Genomic DNA, 22,173 nt, shown 5'->3' with positions numbered 1-22,173 from the left:
GCTTGAATTTTGTGTGTATGTTTGTGTTCGTTTGTGTGTCTGTCGACCTGCCAGCACTTTCATTTGGTAAGTCACATCATCTTTGTTTTTAGATATAAAAGATATGAAATCATAGAAATAATAGTCCTTAAATGATTCTGAAGTCATCCATGTACTGGAATGAGCTCCATAAATTACAGAAAAATTTAAAACACCTTTAAAAACTCCTGGGTTTTTGTATTTGGCAATAATGCAAGGAGTGAACATGTCATCTGAAGCACTTTTCATCTTTACCTGACAAAGCTGACTACGCAAACAATGCCAAAGTAGGCCCACTTCATCAACATTGTAAATCTGAGTAACACTTAAATTATGGTGTTTAACCAAATTACAAAATGTTTCTTTCTATTCTTCATTTACATTCTGATCTGCTGATTGTACCTCCACACCTACATCAAGCTTCTGAATTAAACGAGGAGGTTTGAATCGATATAGCCAACTGTAAGAAAATACACATTCAGTTTCTGAGAACCCCAAATCATCACAGTACTATTTATCTTTTACAATAATCATAAGACCAGTTTTCCTTCAGACCTTCTGGTACAGAACCACTTGTAAAAAATTTCATCCTACTGATCCAGTTTGGGCTTTTTCTAAGTTTCTTGTGATTCAATACCTTTCACTGTAACTGTCTGTGAGGAAAACTTTTGAAGCTGACCTTCCCCCTCCCTTTTTTGTTTTTTAAATCCTAGCTTGTTGAAGAACAAACTTCATATTCTTTGATAATCTTATTTTTATTCTCACTTTTCTCAATTCTATTATGATGTCAAACTTTTGTTGTATTGTAAGCATAATATGTTATATTTCACTTCCACTTCGTTTTCAGAGGTGCTTGGGTGACAAAGTGTTCCCACAACAATAGCTCTACTGTAATTGTGATACAGAACAACTTTAGAACACCACTTTTTAGTCACAGTAGACAATTAAGAGCATGGCAGCAGCTGTCTGACAGGGCTGAAACAATCATTTGCACTACACGGCTTGAAACTGTTGACCACTGACGAGCGCAACTGAATTCCAATGAACGCACCCGAAATATTCACTACGTATGAAGCAATGCCAGATTACTGACTGTGCCGGACTGTAGGATGCAGGATTACTGGACTTTGACTGTAATCACGACTCAGTCTTCAGTTTATTACAGTTCACTGGATGTAACAGATCTCTCCCACTTCAAAACATGAGATTTGATTAAGAATTATTTGTAGCAATTGTGTAATTTAGCTCCAAAGAAGAGAAGCTTTTATGTTTTCATCAATAAACTTATTATTTACCATCGGCCTAAGAATGTATTCTCCACAGTTCTAACCCCGATGTAAGTCATAACAATTGGTGATGAGGATAAAAAAATTTGTTACGGTTCATCCCAGTCTTTAGTAAAGGCTTCAAGTATCTCGTTCTCACATTTTGCAATCAGGATCAACATTTATTTGGTTTTGTCCCAGCCCTTGGTGCTGGCTTCCAGTGTCTCGCTCCATTAACTGGTGACAAGGATAAACAGTTTTGTGTTTTGTTCCATCTTTGGCAACGTTTAGTCCCATTGTTGGTGACAGCTTTAAGAATTTCAACTTTTGTCCCATTGTTGGCAATGGCTTCGAAAATTTCAAGTTGCGTTCCACCACTGGTGACAGTTTTGAGGATTTCAAGTTTCATTCCACCACTGCCGACAGCTTCACGGATTTCACGGTCTCATCCCTGTCTTAGGTGATGGTTTGTGAATCTCTTGTCCAACATCATTAGCGAGAAGGTTTTTTGCAAACCTGGGTGCTATTCCCAGGCAAATTGGGCCTGTCAGCTAGCTTTTCCCTCAACTAGGTGTGCTAACTTCCAGTTTTCTTTGCAGTATGTTTATCACTGACTCTGACATCGCTCCCTACATTCTATCTCCACTGCATGACATGCAGCAAACACAGTATCACATACAAAAAGCACTGAGGTTGGAGACAATATCTGACATCACTGCAGCTTCAAAGCGACCCAGCTGTCTTTCCCAAGGTGCCTCCATGGTCCTTGGGCTCTGGATGAGTCCACCACAGCGAGCCTCTTCTGGCTCAGCACCAGCTCTGTAGAACCTTCAGCATGCATGAACCTTCAGCATGCATGGACCTTCCAGCAACAGCTGCCTTTGGGCCATTATCTTCAATGCTGTCAGACCAGACGTCCCTTGATAACTTGTCATGTGACCCCAGCAGTCAACCCCATTTTCTCCAAGATCCAAATTTATCCCTCATTTTCTGCACTTTTTGTGCTCAGCTGCACGCTAAGTCATTAGACACATCGCTATTGACATGGCAGGACTTCTTGCTACTTCTCCTTCCTTGTCACATTCCCTACCCCAAGTGTTCCTGCACTCATAAATGGCCCCCGGATGCAACATTACTACCTTTCCAGTGCTCTTGTAATGCTTACAGGCCCTCCAGGTGAAATAGTCCTATTTCACAAGTACTCCTGCACTCATAGTCACCCTCCGGGCACACCATTTTTACTTTTGAAGTGCTCTCACACTCAAATCCCCCCCCCCCCCCCCCCCCACACCAGGCACAATGTTAGTATCATATTATTTCCCCTGCTGTCTCGCACCTACCTCCAACCTCCAGGCATCGCTTCAACATATCTGCCACCTCAGCATTGTTTACAACGTAGCTACCTGTGGCTACAGTGAAAGGCTTACAATGAACAAATAGAGCAATATTATGAGAAGGAAAGTTGCTACTCACCATATGGCGGAAATGCAGTCGCAAATATGCATAACAAAAAGACTCTCACAATTAAAGCTTTTGGCCATTGGCCTTCGTCCACAACACACACACACACACACACACACACACACACACACACACACACACACACACACACAGAGAGAGAGAGAGAGAGAGAGAGAGAGAGAGAGAGAGAGAGAGATATGTGTGTGTGTGTGTGTTGTTGATGAAGACCAATGGCCAAAAGCTTTAATTGTGAGTCTTTTTGTTATGCATATCTGTGACTCAGCATTTCCGCTATATGCTGAGTAGTAACTTTGCTTCTTATAACATTGTTACATTCCGTGTTGGATTTTCCACTGTTTGAAGCAGTCAGTTCGCAAAATGCTCGATACATTCTCTCAATTTCATTCTCATGTTACCCCAAATAGTTTCCAAAATCATTCTGAACTCATATCTTGTCTAGGCAGTGTGTGCGTTTAGGAAAGCTTTGTGTGATTACTTTCATAAAACTGGTCACATAGCTTAAGTCTAGCATGGGAAAAATACAAAGACTGGAGATTATAGAGGTTTTACAAGTTCAGGTGATTAATTTTCCACTCAGTATATGCCTGGAAGCCAACATTTTAGGGAATGAAATCAAATTTCAGTTAGATATGATAGCAGTAGTAATCCTTATCAATGGATGCAGATAGTATCAGTTAGGAATACCATCACTATCATTGTATAGCACAAATCATGGACTGATATAATTCAATACTAAACAAGTCCCAACCATAAGCAAGTTTAAATTTATTGTTGTTACTCTTACAAGAGTAACAAACATTTTCAGACACAATATTTTATAGATTTCCCTTTTCATACAATATACGGGCGATAGGTTGGTATCCCATATCACTGCCCGCAGCGTCTCACGGCTTTGCTCGTCATTGGGGCTCAATTCAAAGAGGGACTCATCACTGATGACAATTCTACTCCATTCAATGATATTTCAGACTGAAGATACGTCTGGAGACACCCCGGACAGCGATAGGATACCAACCTGTCGCCCACTATACAGTGCGACAACCGGGACTGACAGTCTGGGGCGTTTTGTTGCCCTTCGTGGGAAGCTATCCTGCACACAACAAAATAATGCCTGTGCGTATACAGCAAGCATTTCTACTGCTTGTGTTTGTGCTTGCCAAATACTACATTTGGCCAGTAAGGTCACCTTATCTCTTCCCAACTGACAACAATGTTTGGAGCATTATGGGCAGGGCTCTCTAACCAGCTCAGAATTTTGATGATCTAACATGCCAATTCAATAGAATCTGGCATAGATATTGCTCAATTGGACATCCTGCACCTAGATCAATCACTATCAAGCTGAATAATTGTTTGTATACAGGCAAGTGGTGGGCCAGCGCATTACTGACTTGCTCAATTTGTGAAGCTATTTCTCTTGAATACATCATCCAATCTTTCTCAAATTGTAATCACTTGTTTGTCTGTACATGTACATCTGGACTACCTGTTTCTGTCCCTTTTAGATAATTCTTGAGCAGTATTTTTTCCGTTCTGGACTGCATTACAAATGCCTACCTAGGAACAGGTGTGTATTTTGTGCTACCCCTGCCACGATACAAGGCGATAAAATACTGCTCGTCTGATAGCAAAATATTAATATTTAAATAGTTATGTTTTATTTCTATAGATCACTGATACCTAATACCAATTGGTAAAAAGTTTAGTTGAACACAATATAAACTTTCTGTTACAAAAGGTGGATAAAATAATTGGTATCTACATGATAAACATAATACAGAGAATTATTGTTACCAGCTAAAACTAAGAATTAGAATGAAGATATCCTTGCCATTTTCCACAGATTGATTACAATATAGACAAAGGGAAATCTAGCTTTTGTATTCTGTGTTAAATATTGCTATGTTACAAAAATAAACCACAAGCACATATCAATAATGTTTTAGCATCTGAAGAAATATCTTCCTCATGTTTCAGTAATAACTTTTAAAAGTTCAGCTTATGCCTATTTCTACTTACCAGTGCTTTAAAATGCTTCATTAGCATTGCTCCAATACTCTTCAGTTTTGTATGGTAGGAGTGAAAATTCACATGTCTCACAATCTCCTTAGGCTCTTCTGTTTCAAACTCACAAAGAGCCCACAAGCACACCAAAACCTCTGAAATAAACATGCATTATTCATTAAGATATATCCGAGTCACTCGAGGGTTCGAAGATTTGGAAGATACTGCCAAAATGAAAAACTATGTTTTAATAACTGCTTTCTCATACTGTATAACAATGAATGTTAACAAACAAAATAAGGAATTAATCAAAAGGTACACTGGAAACAAGTTCGTTTCTCTAATGTTAGGCATTAAGCATTAGTTCTTCCATTGCTCATGCTTAGACACTGGGGTGGGGTGGGAATGGGAGGGGAGGGGTTTAAAGAGGGGGATGGAAGCATGATGGGGAGAGGCAGAAGAAGAGAGGAGTGGGACTATAACAGAAGATTATTCACTTATCTCTGACTTTGGCAGCTGGATATTACTGTGCGTATTTTATCAGATCTGCCAAGAAAAAGGTGAAATTAGTACAAGAATTCACAATTTGCTAAAACATAGTAACAATATTGTGCAAAGGATGGGATGCTGAGTTGGCTGCTGTGGCTGAAAAGTGGACAGTAACTGCAACTGATGGGAGCAGCAATATGGTGCGAGTGATGGGAGCAAGGAGGTGGGGTAGGGAGGTGGAGGGATAGCAAGGTAGGGATGGGGGAGGGTGTACTGGTGTAGGTGTAGTTATGAGATTTGGGGAGGGAGGAAGGGAGGGGGAGAGGGAGAGAGAGAGAGAGAGAGAGAGAGAGAGAGAGAGAGAGAGAGAGAGAGAGAGAAGGGGGAAAAGACTAGTGGGTGCACTGACAAAATAGAAGGCTATCATGTACTGCTGAAGTGGGAGGCAGGAAAGGGAAAGCTGGTGGATCCAGATGTCACAGGGTGTGAAACAGTCACTGAAGTGAAGCACATTATGTTGGGCAGCATATTGTGCAACTGTATGGTCCAGTTGTCTCTTGGCCACACAGGAAGGAGCACTGGGGTTGCAGCTTAGTTTGTAGATCACACATGATAGGATAGGAGACGCCTGTGACTGGACTGGAGTAGGTCATGGTGGAAGGATATATGAGAAATTTCTTCCATCTAATGTATTGCAAGGATATGAGCCACGAAGCAAGCATTCGGGAGAAGGAGTGGAGTAGGGATGGACAAGGATATTCCATAGGTTTGACGGGTGACAGAATACAGCTGTGGGAGAGGTGAGTAGCAATCTATTCTTTGCATAATATTAAAAAATGGAAAATCCAGGGGCCATTGGCCTTCATCAACAATAGACACACAAACACAAACACACACAAACAAACAAACGTAACTCACCACATGACTGCAGTCTCAGGCAGTGTGCTTTCAGTTACCTGAGACTGCAGTCGTGTGTGTGTGTGTGTGTGTGTGTGTGTGTGTGTGTGTGTGTGTGTGTGTGTGCGCGCGTGTTGCTGACGAAGGCCAATGGCCGAAAGCTTTAACTGGGCACGTCTTTTTGTTGTGCCTATCTGCCACTCACCATCTCCGCTATATGGTGAGTAGTATCTTTGCATAATATTGGTATTCCATCCTGGACTTTCCACTGTTTAAACACATATTTATAAACATAAGAATTAGTGGAACGAAACTATTACTCTGCAGTGGAGTGAGCACTGTTTTTAAACTTCCTGCTTGATAAAAACTGTGAGGGCAAGTTGCAAATTGTGACTGGATAGCTCAATCATAAGGGCAGCATTGCATGGGAAAGGCAAGGTTCCACATTCCTGCCCCAAGTGACGTACTGGCTACAGTAGGGTGCAGCAGAAACTTGATGTAGGTCAGTACCAAAAGAGAGTAAGAGGAAGAGAGTCTTGGTGCTAGGTGGTGGTGGTGGTGGTGGTGGTGGTGGTGGTGGTGGTGGTAATCATGGGAGGAGTGTAGGCCAGATGGTGCAGCACAAATTAGGAACGGCGTACAAAGTCACAAGTGTTGTAATGCCAAGTGCTATCCTTAGCCAGGTGAAAGAGAACACAGTTTTGGTAAAGAGGATCAGGCTATTATAGCTAGTGGAGCAGGGAACAGCCTAGCTAAGAACAGCAATTACAGCATTAGGGGGTGACCTGGATGAAATAGTGTGTTTTTTGGAGGTCATGCAGCGCCATGGCCAGGCCTGGGTCAATACTGCTGTGAGCCATCTGAACATTGAGCTGAGCAGGCTGCTGCTGACTGAAGCAAAATCTCATTTGAGTGCAATGTCAGTTTCTACATTTGGGAGATGGGATTACACTAGATATGGCCTACTCTTGAATAACAGAGGGGTCAATCCAAATGAAGTGGTCCAATAAAAATTAAGTTGGTTGCTTGACCATTTCCAAATATTTTAATTTTTTTATATGTGATTACCCTATATAAAAATTTTACCTTTCACCTTTACTTAATGGCGGCCATTTTCGTTTGTAAGCGCATGACGATGTTTCAGTTTAGAGACATTAGCAAAAATATGAATATCTCTGCCCTGGGTTAAGTTACAACATTGCAATTAACATGATTGTTTTTAGAAAAGTGTCCTCTACAACATTGTCTATTACACAAAATACCCTAAATTCAAAAATAACCAGTCAAAATGACCTCCAAAGTTTGGTATCCAAATTTTCAAAAATTCACTTTTTAGGCCCAAAAATAACAAACAAGGAGTGATTTATGAGAGTCTATTTTTTCCTATAGTTAGATATCATACACTACAAGCCTCATGTAGAGCAAGAACACTTACAAATGTTTCCTTAATTTTTTATGAATTTTTGAAATTTGAAAATTTTCAGTTTTTGTAAAGTTTGGGGTTAGTTATGTCAGGTGGGACATCATATAAGAATATGAATTTTGCACAGTTTGTACACCTGTATGATAGCAATGTACTGTAAAAATTTCAATTTTGATATCTGAATGTGAACAAAGACATGAATTTTTGAAAATGAGGAAATAATTCACATTACTCTACAACTGATCTTGTGGCTGTTGCCTATTCATGTATGATACTGGCAGGACATAATTATTATTGAAGTAAGGTACTGAATTATACACAGAAAGTGGAAACATCACTGAAATTAACATTTATATTATTCTGACACACTTAAAATATTTTCAATTAACATCCTTCAAGATGTGACTGTTCCTAAACCTGGTCGTGAGTGTTAGAAACACTTAATTCTTCAGACAGCTTCTGTGATTAAGACCTCCCAGTTGCAGTGTAAGTTTAAGCACTGAAAGTTTCCTTAAATCATTTTTCATCGGTATCCAAACTTTGTCACTAGTAGATTTCCTGAATGATGTTCTTGGGTCAGCAGGGTGGTAAAAATGCACAAAAACATCATTGTTTTCCAAACTTATTCTTTCAACCTCTGCAAGGCACCACTGCCCATCATACACACATGCCACTATGCCATTCAAAATTAAAGACAGAGATGTAATTATACATTTCGGTTTCTGATGTTACATAGCATCGAACTAAGTTTTCTGCAATGCCAAGGAATTTGTGGAAATGCCTTGTTTCTTTTATTGCTACACAGTTTTAAAATCTGCAGAACCACTTCTTTCTTGATCAGAAAATAGGTACTGCCTTTAATAATATCCTTGCAAAAGACATACATGACCTGTACTGTGAGAATTTGGTCTGTGATTGGTCTCTGTAGGCTGGCTCTACTTACTTCACGTTTTGTTGTACCTCCTACTCGCATCACATGCATTTTTACCATGGCAAGATGCAAAAAACTGCCATTCAGCCTCCAACCCAAAGTCTACTTTGTGGTTGCACAGATTTGAAAAATTATTTTTGTTCTTATACTGACTACCATTTCCACCTGAAATGTATATCAGCTTTTCAACAATGGGAAATTTTCTTTTATGTAATTTATTACGTACTTTTGAAACACATGTACAGCCAAAGTGTTGTGCTCCAAGAAGTCGCTTAGAATGCAAATTGAAGAACTGCAAACTTCATCTGTCTCATTTTTAAAGTAGAGAATAAATGGATGCACTGTTGCCTGGTCATTGACCCAGTGGTACCCTTGTACTCCTAAGCAAATGCAGTCCAAAAACAAAGGAAGTAGGTTACAGTACACTTGTCCGCCCACTGCTTGAATATTGCTCACCAATGTGGGGTCTGTACCAGATAGGGTTGATGGAAGAGATAGAGAAGATCCAACGTAGAGCAGCGCGCTTCATTACAGGATCATTTAGTAATCGTGAAAGCATTACGGAGATGATAGAAAACTCCAGTGGAAGCCACTGCAAGAGAGAAGTTCAGTAGCTCGGTACGAGCTTTTGTTGAAGTTTCGAGAACATACCTTCACCAAGGAGCCAAGCAGTATATTGCTCCCTCCTACATATATATCGCGAAGAGACCATGAGGATAAAATCAGAGAGATTAGAGTCCACACAGAGGCATACCGACAATCTTCATGAACAATATGAGACTGGAACAGAAGGGAGAACTGATAGAGGTACTCAAGGTACCCTCTGCCACACACCGTCAGGTGGTTTGTGGAGTATGGATGTAGATGTAGATATTGCATCCTGAATCACAAATGTAAAATTTTCTACAAAATCAGCTAGCACTATGCATTGTTTCGTGAAGTTGTGCTTTTTTGCCCTTCAGAAACTAACTTTGGATTTTAGAAACATAGCGGTGACTTTTGAGTTTTTGTAAGTTATCAATTAAAGATTCCAAGTACTCTTCCTGAGACTTAACCACTGTTATCATTTCTGACCTATCAGTTGTGACCCACTGTTTGAAGGTAATACTGTCTGGCATTTCCTCATCATATTTGTGAAACAATTCAACAAGGTTTTCCTTACCAGGGATTTATTACACAAACTCATCATGCAGTCATGACGGTTAGTATCACAGACCTTTAAATCTAGTAACTCTTTGTAGTTAATATCGCGGAGTTTAGCACATGCAATCATCAGTTTGACATTTTGATGATATAAAAAAACACATACGGAGTGCGTCCCTGAGGATCCAGCCAAATACACAACTTATGGCGCAGGTCACAAAATTCTGACCTTCCAATTTTGTATTCAGAATGAGAATTTTTGAAAGCTACATAAAGTTCATCAAATTTGACAGCACTATTTGTTTCTGCTTTGTTCCCTTAACTCCATTTCCAACAACTCTTTTGCTATCTTTGGAACCTGGGCACATTCTACTGTATTCATCATCTTCTGAAAACTGCTGGATCTTTTTAACTGTTTCTTCACTTATACCTACTCCTTTCTTCTTTCCTAAAACTGGAAGAATGCCTTGCTCTTTCACCAATTTTTGGGTCAGTTTAACCAAACGATGAGAAACGTTGAATTCATGAACTATTTTTACTCTTGACCATGAGTTAGGGAGCAAACTTAAAATTTTAACTTTTTCCTCTTTAGATGTCACTGAACATTTAATTCTCTATTAAGTTCAAACATTCAGTCTCAGATGATGGTAGTGGTAGGTTTTCTTCTTTCTTCTTCTTTAGAAATGATGTTGGTATCTGTATTATTAAAGCATGATTCCAAGTCTTTTCAAATTAGGTCTGAAATTTGTTGTACCTTATTTTCAATAGCTGCTTTTCTTTTTCTGCTACTTAATTTTATTATTTTCGAAGCAGGAGATACATCTAACTCAGAACAAGCAAAATCCAATATGCTAACAGCTTCCTCATTAGGAATATAAATGTCATTAACAAGGTTACATGATTCTGGTTCTCGATTCACAACAAATATTTCTGAGTAACAATTTAGGCACAGGGAATTTCCAGGAATCACATTTAAGTTTCACTTTGGAAGCTGTTTCACTCTCATATAACAAGGACAAATGTTCAAGTTTTATGTCTCTCAAACCTTTAGTAATATGCTTTTTATGAACTTTAAGTGGATCACAGCACTTTCTTTCAAAAATATGGTTGTACTTCAGAATATATTTCTTCTCATGACACACACACACTGATGTTACACAAGAACTTACTCGAAATTTAAACAAAGTTTGTCTAACTTCATCAAAGTCATTGACATTTTTCGTTTTCTGAAACTGAACCGTAAACTCTTTTGTGACACACTTCAATTGCTATCTGCCCAACAGAGCACTGTTCATCCATGTTATTGCATTCCAGTTAATCTCTCAAAATTAATTACAAATTACGCACAGAACAAAGCACATAACACATTCTACACTATCAATGAATTATGTACATCCACTCTAACAGAGGTTTAAGAACAGACTGACTACAACTATGCCACACCTAGCAATAATGTACTACTTTATTGATAATAAACCTAAATGTAAATGGGCATTTTTATTACCATAGAACAAAACCGAAAGCTCCTATTGTTTAATATTGCATTATTAAAATACATAAATGAATATTGGGTGATAGTGTTAACTAAATATATGTCAAAATTATAGGCAACAGCCATAAGATCAGTTGTAGAGTAATGTGAATTATTTCCTCATTTTCAAAAATTCATATCTTTGTTTACAGTCAGATATCAATGTTGAAATTTTTACAGTACGTTGCTATCATATAGGTGTACAAACTGTGCAAAACTCATACTTTTGTATTCAGTTCCATTTGAGATAACCAACCCCAAACTTTACAAAAAATGAAAATTTTCAAATTTCAAAAATTCATAAAAAAAATAAGGAAACATTTGTTTAAGTGTTCTTGCTCTAATGAGGCTTGTAGTGCACGATATCTAACTATAGAAAAAAAATAGACTCTCATAAATCACTCCTTGTTTGTTATTTTTGGGCCTAAAAAGTGGACTTTTGAAAATTTGGATATCAAACTTTGGAGGTCATTTTGACTGGTTGTTTTTGAATTTAGGGTATTTTGTGTAATAGACAATGTTGTAGAGGACACTTTTTCTAAAAACAATCATGTCAATTGCAATGTTGTAACATTTTTGCTAATGTCTCCAGACCCAAAAATCGTTGCACGCCTACAAATAAAAATGGCCGCCATCCAGTAAAGGTGAAAGATAAATTATTTTAAAAAACTGTTTTGAACTTCTCAAATATAGGGCAATCACATATAAAAAAAATTAAAATATTTAAAAATGGTCAAGCAACCATCACTGGACCACTTCATATGGATTGACCCAGAAGGAAAGATAGGTTGGCTGAGCTTCTTGCAAATAATATACAGGGGGTGGGGAGGGGGAGGGGGGGGGGAGCCACGATCACATATAGCTACATCCCTGTGGTTACTGGTGACGGAGGGGCACCTTTTTTAGGTTAGAATCAGGATTCAGCACCCTGTTTTGAAACAAGTCAAAGTAACAGATGAGCCCCACAAAATGCACCGAAAAGTAAAGTTGGCTTATTTCTTCAAGACATTATCGTAGCCAAGACAGACACGAAGTGCAAGCCTATTATATTAGCACAAGTTTATGTGCCAACTTGCTCCGCAGATGATGAAGACACTGAAGAAATGTATGATGAGATAAAAGAAATTATTCAGATGGTTAAAAATTACTCTTTGATGGGGGACTGGAATTCGACAGCAGGAAAATGAGAATGAAAGAGGAAGCTGCCTGGTAGAATTTTGCACACTGCATAATTTAATCACTGCTAACATTTGGTTTAAGAATCATAAAATGAGGTTGTATACATGGAAGGTTTCAGATTGATTATATAATGGTAAGACAGAGATTTAGGACCAGGTTTTTATTGTAAAACATTTCCAGGGGCAGATGTAGACTCTGGCCACAAATATTGGTTATGAACTATAGAAATTGGAAAAAGTTACGTAGTTAAGGAAATGGGACCTGGAAAGTTGATAGAACCACTGGTTGCTGAGAGTTCCAGAGGGAGCATGAGGCAACAATTGACTAGAACAGAAGAAAGGAATACAGTAGAAGGCAAATGGAATGCCATCCCACCACACAGAAACATGCTGCATTTAGGTCCATGCTACACAGAGTACACTCTCTTGATCTAGAAGGAAACATGTTCAAGAATGAGATAGATACAATAAAGAGCATTGCCATAAGCAATGGCTACACAGACAAAACAATTGACAATTTAACAAATACACAAAAGGAAGACAACGAATGACAACACTATGAAAGAAGAGAAAATATTTGCCAGTATTCCATACCTAAGCCCCATATCACAAAAAATAGCTAACCTTAAAAATAAAAATAAATAAATAAATAAATGTAACAGTTTCATTCTCAACTAATAATAAATTAGGAAATTCAGCCATCCATAACATAAAATCAAATACGCGAACATACAACAACAGTGGAGTGTACGAAGTATCACGCCCCAGTTGTCCAGCCTACTATGTAGGGAAAACCGGCAGAAACTTCAAAACCCATTTTCAACAACATGTAAATGCTTTCAGGCTTGCGCAACATATGTTGGAGATGAAACAGGTCATCAACAATTTAGAAAACAATTTGGTAGTATTACATAATGAAGCCAATGGTAATACCCTAAATTTGTTAGAACAACTGGAGATATGCCTCCACAAAATAAAAAAACCAGAATTGATGTTAAATGAACAAACAGATTTCGCAAGTCACAGCTATTTCAGTAATTTTAAAGATCCGTTCTAAAGTTATTTCCTGCATATGACAACTGTTTAATAATTATATCTTTAGCACTATGAAAAATTCATCTTTGACCACACCATGTACAAAAACACCTGTGAAGTGTTTACAAACATGTGTTTGCGAATGTGCCTCTTGGATGAAGTGATATGCTTGATAACGATAGAGGAAAAATCTTATGCTGTTACTAAAACGTTAAAAACGCTTTTCTTGGATTATCTGGCAAGTTTATACTATTCATCTTTTCCACTATTTCACTCATATTTTCCACATCTGACTTACAAAATTCGTAGCCTAGCATTAAACCTTTTCGTGACAAGAATATGCATTTCATCTCATTCAAGAGAACAAATGAAGCCTGTATTAAGACGAATTACACCTGAAGATGGACCCAAAGGGTCCGAAATGCATTGTGTACTGAATAAAATACGAAAAATTGTGACTGAAGGCGTTTTTTAATTCATACCTCAAAACTTAGAAATGTTCAGAATGTAACAGTATGTACAAATTAGATTGCGATGTGAATGTAAAATGACTCATCCCACATCATTATAATCTATCGCTCAAAATGATCCCCGGAACATGCAACAATAACTAGCTAACTAACTAACCTGGACACAGTTTTAATCTTGCAGGAAATTTCAAAATAGTACACATTCCAAAATGGAAGCTATGGCTAAACCATTTCTTAGCAATATCCTTTACTCCTTTACTCTGCGAAACATCGTCTGTGCAGGTTGGAAAGCAGGAACAAAGTATTTGCAAAATTGAAATTATGGAAGAGTGTTCTGAATTATGCCTGGCTAGGTCAGCCTTTAAGAACACTGATCAGGAAAGCCAAGATTCCGGTTCTAGGCTCAATCTGCCCCACAGTTTTAATCTTCCACGAATTTATAATAATTATTGCTTTGAAACATTCTCCATGCTCTTTACTTCTGTTACAGAAGGTTCTATACTCTTGGTCAAAAAATTTCAAATATTGATTATATGACAGCACATGAATTAAAAGAATTCTCCCTTCATGGTTAGAAATGCTTTGTATTCATGTATTATTCTCTCTTCCTGGCTCTATTCATGTGATGAAAATCCCATAAAAATAATTTGAAAACATAACATTAACATTGTTTTCCTTGAAATCAGGAGCAAAAAAGTGTTTCCCCACTAAATGCTGCTGATTACCTGACGGTCAGCCTGTATGTTACTGTGTTCACCGTTATGAAAGTATAAAGAGCAGTTCAACACAGCACTCACTGAATCTTAACCCTGCTGTTTGTGGACATAAACGCAGTCACCAAATCCCAGCTTCACAGTAAAGTGTTGTCAAGAATAAAAGGACCACGCCAAGACAATATAGCAGAAAGCATGTGATAGTCCTGAAACATGCATTATCACTTGCCTTTATAACAAAAAAATAATTATTATCTTAATGATCTTTCCTTCATGGGGGAACACAGTCATATAGAAATTTTTACAGGAAATGTCCACCATTTGACTGTTAACTGTTCATTTATTTTTCACAATCATGATTTCAGCTTTATAGCCATTCTCAAGGACTTGTTGAAATGTTAAAATGTGTAGTGTTATCATCTTATGGAAGGGAAAACTTTTACTGCAGAACTGCTTCAAGGGGTGGAGGATAGTGCATTTATATCAGAAAAGGAGCACAGTTCACATCAAGATATGACCTCAGTAGAGCAAGTGAAGACAAAAACTTTGAAATATCAGCTATTGAATTAACAGGGCTTGATATCACCAAGATATTAATCATTTTATGTGCGTATAGATGTCCCAGTGGTAGTGTGGACACCCTTTTCAATAAATTAACAGAAGTTCTAGACAGTCTCAAGTACAAAGGGCAACGTAATTCAGTGTGGGGGGATTAACATCAACATTAGTATCATAAATGAATCCAACAACACCGTCATAAATAGCCTTCAAAGTTTTGGTATGTCCCTATTGGTCAATAGTGCGACAAGGGTTACTGCAATGACTGCATCAGTAATTGACCATGTGGCCACAACTATGGACAGGGAAAAATGTGATGTAGCTGTAAAAGATCTCAGACTATCAGACCATCTCTGTCCAATAACGACAGTAAAATCAGGCATTGAATCATTCCCTAAAGTACAAGCCTACAAAGGACATCTATCAGAAATCAAAATAAAAGATTTTTCAAAGGAAGTTGCAAAACAAAGCTGGGATGAAGCGTATAAGGAAACCAATGTCAATATGTAATTCTCTAAATTCTCCACATTACTGAAATTGAATCTGGAAAAGGGATTTCCAAAAGTACGCATGTCTGTATCATCATCTCACAGAAACAGATGGACAACAGCAGGTATTAAGAAGTCCTTCCAAACACTTAAATACCTCAGTTCCATGAAAAAGAGTCACAATGAACCAGAATTCTTAAATTTCAATCATAGATACAAAAAGATCTATAGGAAGGTGTTGACTGCTTGTCATTTAATGGCAAAATAATATGTAATGCAGAGAATAAAAGCAAAGCAGTCTGGGATGCTATAAAAAAGGAAACGGGGAGAGGCAAAGAAACGCAGAATAACATACTGCTAAGGGAGGGGGATAAGGTCATAAATGAGCCACGACACTTAGCAAACTATGTAATTGAGCATTTTTTCAAGTATTGCAGAGAAGTTACAGCAAAAATTCCCCAAAACAAATATAACACCTGTAAATAATGTTGCACTAAATACAATGATATTCCTTCCAACCACAGAGAATGAAGTCAATCAAACTGTTCAAAAAATAAAAAGTCAGTAGGCTTAGATGAAGTACCAATGTGTGTACTGAAACAATGCATAGAGATTATACAAGGCCCCTTGTTGTTGTTGTTGTCTTCAGTACAAAGACTGGTTTGATGCAGCTCTCCATGCTACTCTATCCGGTGCAAGCTTCTTCATCTCTCAGTACCTACTGCAACCTACATGCTTCTGAATCTGTTTAGTGTATTCATCTCTTGGTCTCCCTTTACGATTTTTACCGTGCATGCTGCCCTCCAATACTAAATTGGTGATCCCTTGATGCCTCAGAATATATCCTACCAACCGATCCCTTCTTCCAGTCAAGTTGTGCCACAAATTTCTCTTCTCCACAATTCTGTTAAATACCTCCTCATTAGTTTTGTGATCTACCCATCTAATCTTCAGTATTCTTCTGTAGCACCACATTTGAAAACCTTCTATTCTCTTCTTGTCCAAACTATTTATCGTCCATGTTTCACTTCCATACATGGCTACACTCCATACAAATACTTTCAGAAACGACTTCTTGACACTTAAATCTATACTCGATGTTAACAAATTTCTCTTCTTCAGAAATGATTTCCTTGCCATTGCCAGTCTACATTTTATATACTCTCTACTTCAGCCATCATCAGTTATTTTGCTCCCCAAATACCAAAACTCATTTACTACTATAAGTGTCTCATTTCCTAATCTAATACCCTCAGCATCTCCCGATTTAATTAGACTACATTCCATTATTGTTGTTTTGCTTTTGTTGATGTTCATCTTATATCCTTCTATCAGACACAATCCATTCCATTCACCTGCTCGTCCAGGTCCTTTGCCGTCTGTGACAGAATTACAATGTCATCGGTGAACGTCAAAGTTTTTATTTCTTCTCCATGGATTTTAATTCTTACTCCGAATTTTTCGTTTGTTTCCCTTACTGCTTGCTCAATACAGAGATTGAATAACATCGGGGATAGGCTACAACCCTGTCTCACTCCCTTCCCAACCACTGCTTCCCTTTCATGTCCCTCGACTCTTATAACTGCCATCTGGTTTCTGTACAAATTGTAAATAGCCTTTCGCTCCCTGTATTTTACCCCTGCCACCTTCAGAATTTGAAAGAGAGTATTCCAGTCAACATTGTCAAAAGCTTTCTCTAAGTCTACAAATGCCCCTTAACAAATGTTTAAATGAATCCTTCACATCAGGGACATTTCCAGAGTAGTTAAAACAGGAACGAGTTGTACCTTTGCTTAAGAAAGGTAATGCAGAAGACACACAAAATTACCAGCTCATTTCCCTGCTGTCACCATTCTCAAAAATAATAGAAGCAATTATGAAAGACGGGTTAATAAATTACCTGATTAAATACAACCTTTTAAGTGAATCACAGTTTGGTTTCCGAAGTGGCAAAAATACTGAGTCAGACATAGAAGAATTCACAAAGGTTGTACTTGATGCTCTTGACAAAGATGAGTGTGTCACAGGATCTTTCTAAGGCCTTTGATACAGTTGACCACAAGATTATATTATATAAATTAGAAGCGTTAGGAATAAGAGGGGTAGCTAACGACTGGGTTCGATCTCATACCTAGCAGACAGGGTACAAAGAGTAGAGATAACACATACTTTAAATAGATCTCAACATTTAATAAAACACTTATCACAACCAAAATACATTAATATGGGGGTTCCGCAAGGTAGCATATTAGGACCAATACTACTACTGATATACATCAATGACTTTCCCAGTAGTGTTACTCATGGTGAAAAAAATTCTCATCACTGATGACAGCAATGTTATAGTCACTGAGAAAGCAAGAGAACTCCTTGCAGAGAAAGCAAATGAAGCTCTCAAGGAAGTTTACAACTGGTCAATAAGCACTAAAGTGACATTGAACATAAAGAAAACTAATGCCATGAATTTAAGTTTGAAGAGGGAAAATGACAATTTTAAATTAAATGTAGATGGAACCTCTATAGATGCAAATGCAAAATTTCTAGGAATGTATATTGATTCTCAGTTGAAGTGGGGGCACACAAAGGTACTTTCAAACAAAATGTCATCAACATGTTATGCCTTTTGGATCCTAAATTAGTATGTAACATGCAGTGTCTTTTAGTTAAATAATATTCATATGTACACTCAATTCATAGCTATGGCATTCTTTTTTGGCAACAAATGCACAAAACATGAACACAATTTTCAAACTCCAGAAAAGAGCTATAAGAGTCATAACCAAAAATGGTAGTCGAGTTCATTGTAAAGATCTGTTCAATTAACTGCTCAGTGTGAATACATTTACCAGTCAGTTGTACACAACAAAAATAACATTGATAATTACTGCACAAACAGCTCTGTCGATGACCATGGAACAAGAGCTAGACTCAACTTACATTTGCCAAGAAAAAATAAACATAAAACTCAAAACAGGATTTTCTACCGAGGAATAAAACTGTACAATAAATTACCAAAACAGATAAAAGAAAATGCAAAAACACACTTATTTAAAATGGCAGCTAGAAAGTGCCTGTTACACAATACATTTTATACATTGAAGGATTACTTAGATTAAACAGAGTAGGGGTTGGGTAAAAAAAATGTTATACAAATAAATAAATAATAATAATGAATACAAAACATCCAACATTCCACATAACACCTTCACACTAAGTTTCTTTTCTAGAAAAACTTACCCCCAAGCTATGCATTGCACAATACCAACACCCCTTCCTCATTATGAGCTCAACATCTCACTTACTATAGAGGGATGCTGACTCAGTTTTTCAGGATAAGAAATGGGAAGCTGTGGTACAGAAAATGGCCCAGAGATCACCAGTGTTTGTGTGTGTTGTGGGTGAAGTGTTATGAAACAATGTGCATATAGTGTGTGCAGTGACCGGTAGTGAGATATTGGGGGGGTTAGTGTTTAACGTCCCGTCGACAACGAGGTCAGTAGAGACGGAGCGCAAGCTCGGGTTAGGAATGGATTGGAAAGGAAATCGGCCGTGCCATTTCAAAGGAACCATCCCGGCATTTGCCTGAAACGATTTAGGGAAATCACGGTGAGATATGGGTGAACAGTGTGGCATTACTTTATTTAATAAGTTATTTGTAAAAAAAATTATTGTATACCAGGAGTAACTCTAACGATTGTCTCTAACTAGAAATCTGTAAGTGTATGTATATACGAATTAGCTTATTTTAAATTGGTCTAAACTTGTAAATACTTTGACATGCCCTATATCCTTGTAAAAAGAGATCTATGGATGAATAAAGCTACAACAACAACAACTACTACTACTACTACTACTACTACTACTACTACTACTACTACGTCTGACTTGTCTGTGATATGTCATTGTCGAAGAAACATACTTCTGATCTTATAGACCCGTTCTCGTATTACAGGATATGAGCAAATATTCAAGATAGGTAATATGGCTTACAATGATAAACAATTAACATTTAGTATGGTGTACTTAACAGCTGTGGCCTGCATAATTACTTCTGTTCATCAACTAAGCAAATATAAACAGCACATGATATCACCACACACTGCCAGTCTGGATTGGGCTGCTGCACAGGCAACTGCATCGAATAACTCACTAGATGCGACATTATAGGACGAGTACGCACAACAGTATATAAAGTAGTGGACAACATAAATATAACTGTTAAATCATATGGATCACGGAATGTTCTGGATAGTACTGCAGTTTTTGTAGGTGGACTACTGAAGTTTACCTTTACAAAGAGTGATGGTGCTTCACATGGTTGTGGTTGGATTACTGTTGCTATTGTACACTGTGGTGTTATTGAAAGCATTGGCAGCCTGGAGAGTTTTAATTCACGTTATTTTATTACTTACAGTACATTTCAAATCAGTGAGGCGTATAATACGGACATTGGTACAACTTATTTTAGTTCTAATATGCCTCTTGTTATTAGGACATTAAGTCAGTTGATGAACAGAAGTGATGAATGCAGGTCACAGAAATATATTAGCTATTAAATATGTCATACTGTACGTTAATGGTTCCTCATTTTGCAAAATGTCAGATGTATTATCTATGTTGGATATGTACTCGTATCCTGTACTATGAGAACTGGTCTATAAGACAAGAAGTATGTTTTTTCAACAATAGCATGTCACAAACATGTCATACATATTTCAACATGTACTAGAGAATGGCTACAAAGTTGAAATCATGATTGTGTAAAATAAATGAACAATTAATAGTCAAATTGTGGAAATTTCTTTCACAAAATTATTACTTTGTCAACCCTATGGCATAGGAAGTGGGAAAGTTAACAGCACTAAAACAATTGTACGGACCACATACATAAAATGAGATGTGGTGTGCAACACTGTATGTTTTTGATAGAAGCACATTACATGAACTTCTGGGGAGGAAGAGTAAAAATATCAACAAATGGAATAACATCATAAGGAAATAATCAAGTTTGTTTCTGTACATTGTGAAAAGGAATTACAGTAATCATCAGCATGCACTTTTCAGAAGGAATTGTCACCCTGCAACAGAGTATGTCATGATTTGAAAGTTCCTGGCAGTTTAAAACAGTCTGCCAGACCAATACTTGAACCCACATCATTTGACTTTGTGCACAAATATTCTAACGACTCGGCTGTCCAGGCATGACACATAACCCACCCTCACAGTTTTACTTTCATCAATACCTCTCTATTACTTAATCCAAATTCCATAGAGTATTTGCCCATGAAAGGCAAAGACTGGGGGCTTGAGTTCTTGTCCAGCACACAGCTTTAAGCTGCAGGAAGTCTCAGGACATACTTTACTGAACAGCCCATGGAAAAGGTCTAATGGCTGGAACCGAAAGAAACTAACTGACCATTTTTTTCTTTTTTTCCGTGGTACTGTAAGGAAATTTTTGTAACAGCGTCATTATATTTGCTGCTAAAAACAGAAACAACCTCAAAATGCCAGAATCAAACGCTGCACTATAAAGTCAGGTAAAGGTGGTAAAAGATTTCCATTGTTTTACCCTATGCAAAACTAGAAAAATTGGATTACACAGTGTCCTTCACTGTAGCTGAAAATTGATTACTACAAGGACAATATGTCACCCCTCCCCCCCCCCCCCCCCACCAAAGTGTGAAGTTTGTTTCTCATGGAACTGGTTGGTCATAATCAGAAACTGTTTCCCAGATGGTATTGTGCAATCTGCTGTACAAGGAACAACTTTTTTAACACAGGAGAACTCCTGACAACATATGATGATCTATTCCGTGATGGTGTAGGGCCTACCCTTTTCTTTATGACAATTAATGGTTTTGGAATATCAACAGAATTGACAGCTGGGTATGGAAGGGAGCAATGCTATCTTCTCTGCTTTACCCATGTACACAAAATGGCTGAGGCAGCAACAGATGTCTCTTTCAGGACTGAATGTTTCCCAATAACATGCAGTACTGAGTTTGCCTTACAGAATTGCAACAGCTTTGTCACTTTTCTGTGCACTTTTGCAGCTAGTTTCACACATTTGGTATTGTCAAAAAACACCACAGAGAAACTAACCCACACAAGGATAAAACTCACAATACTCATTGTAAAGCTTATTCTAAAGAAACAGACTCTCGCATAATAGGTAGAACACAAAACATTGGGGCTATACATAGAGATATGCTGAATGAAACGCATTTGGTAATCAAAGAGCAATGAGTGAAGCCTTCAGTGAGCACCATAAAAGATTGTCATAGGATCTTTCACAAAACCAAAAGAAATTCTGGTTATATGTAGAAGTTAGTTTCCAGTCACTCATAGACAAGACTGCCACTGAAACAGTAGCAAAGCAAAAGGAGAAACACTTAACTCTGTTTTCAAATGTTCCTTTGCAAAGAAAAACCCAGGAGTACTGCCCAATTTAATTCTTGTGCTACTGAAAAGATGAGTGAAATCGATATTAGTATCAGTGGCACTGAGAAACAGCTGAAACTCTTAAAACTGAACAAGATCCCGAGGCC

General features: G+C 37.7%; 1 protein-coding gene across 1 annotated transcript in view; it reads right to left on the bottom strand.

Annotated features, from left to right (window-relative positions):
* LOC126198897 (histone H4 transcription factor) overlaps positions 1–22,173 on the bottom strand; it is a 102,626-nt gene that overhangs the window by 75,965 nt on the left and 4,488 nt on the right. Inside the window, exon 3 of the mRNA XM_049935516.1 lies at positions 4,785–4,924. Within this exon, the coding sequence (XP_049791473.1) occupies positions 4,785–4,924 (140 nt within the window). The remainder of the gene's footprint in view (positions 1–4,784; positions 4,925–22,173) is intronic.

The sequence above is a fragment of the Schistocerca nitens genome, chromosome 8, assembly GCF_023898315.1.
Source record: "Schistocerca nitens isolate TAMUIC-IGC-003100 chromosome 8, iqSchNite1.1, whole genome shotgun sequence".
In the NCBI taxonomy this organism is placed as follows: Eukaryota; Metazoa; Arthropoda; class Insecta; order Orthoptera; family Acrididae; genus Schistocerca; species Schistocerca nitens.
The sequence above is the reverse complement of the archived record's forward strand: the minus strand, read 5'-3'. Positions and strand labels throughout refer to the sequence as shown.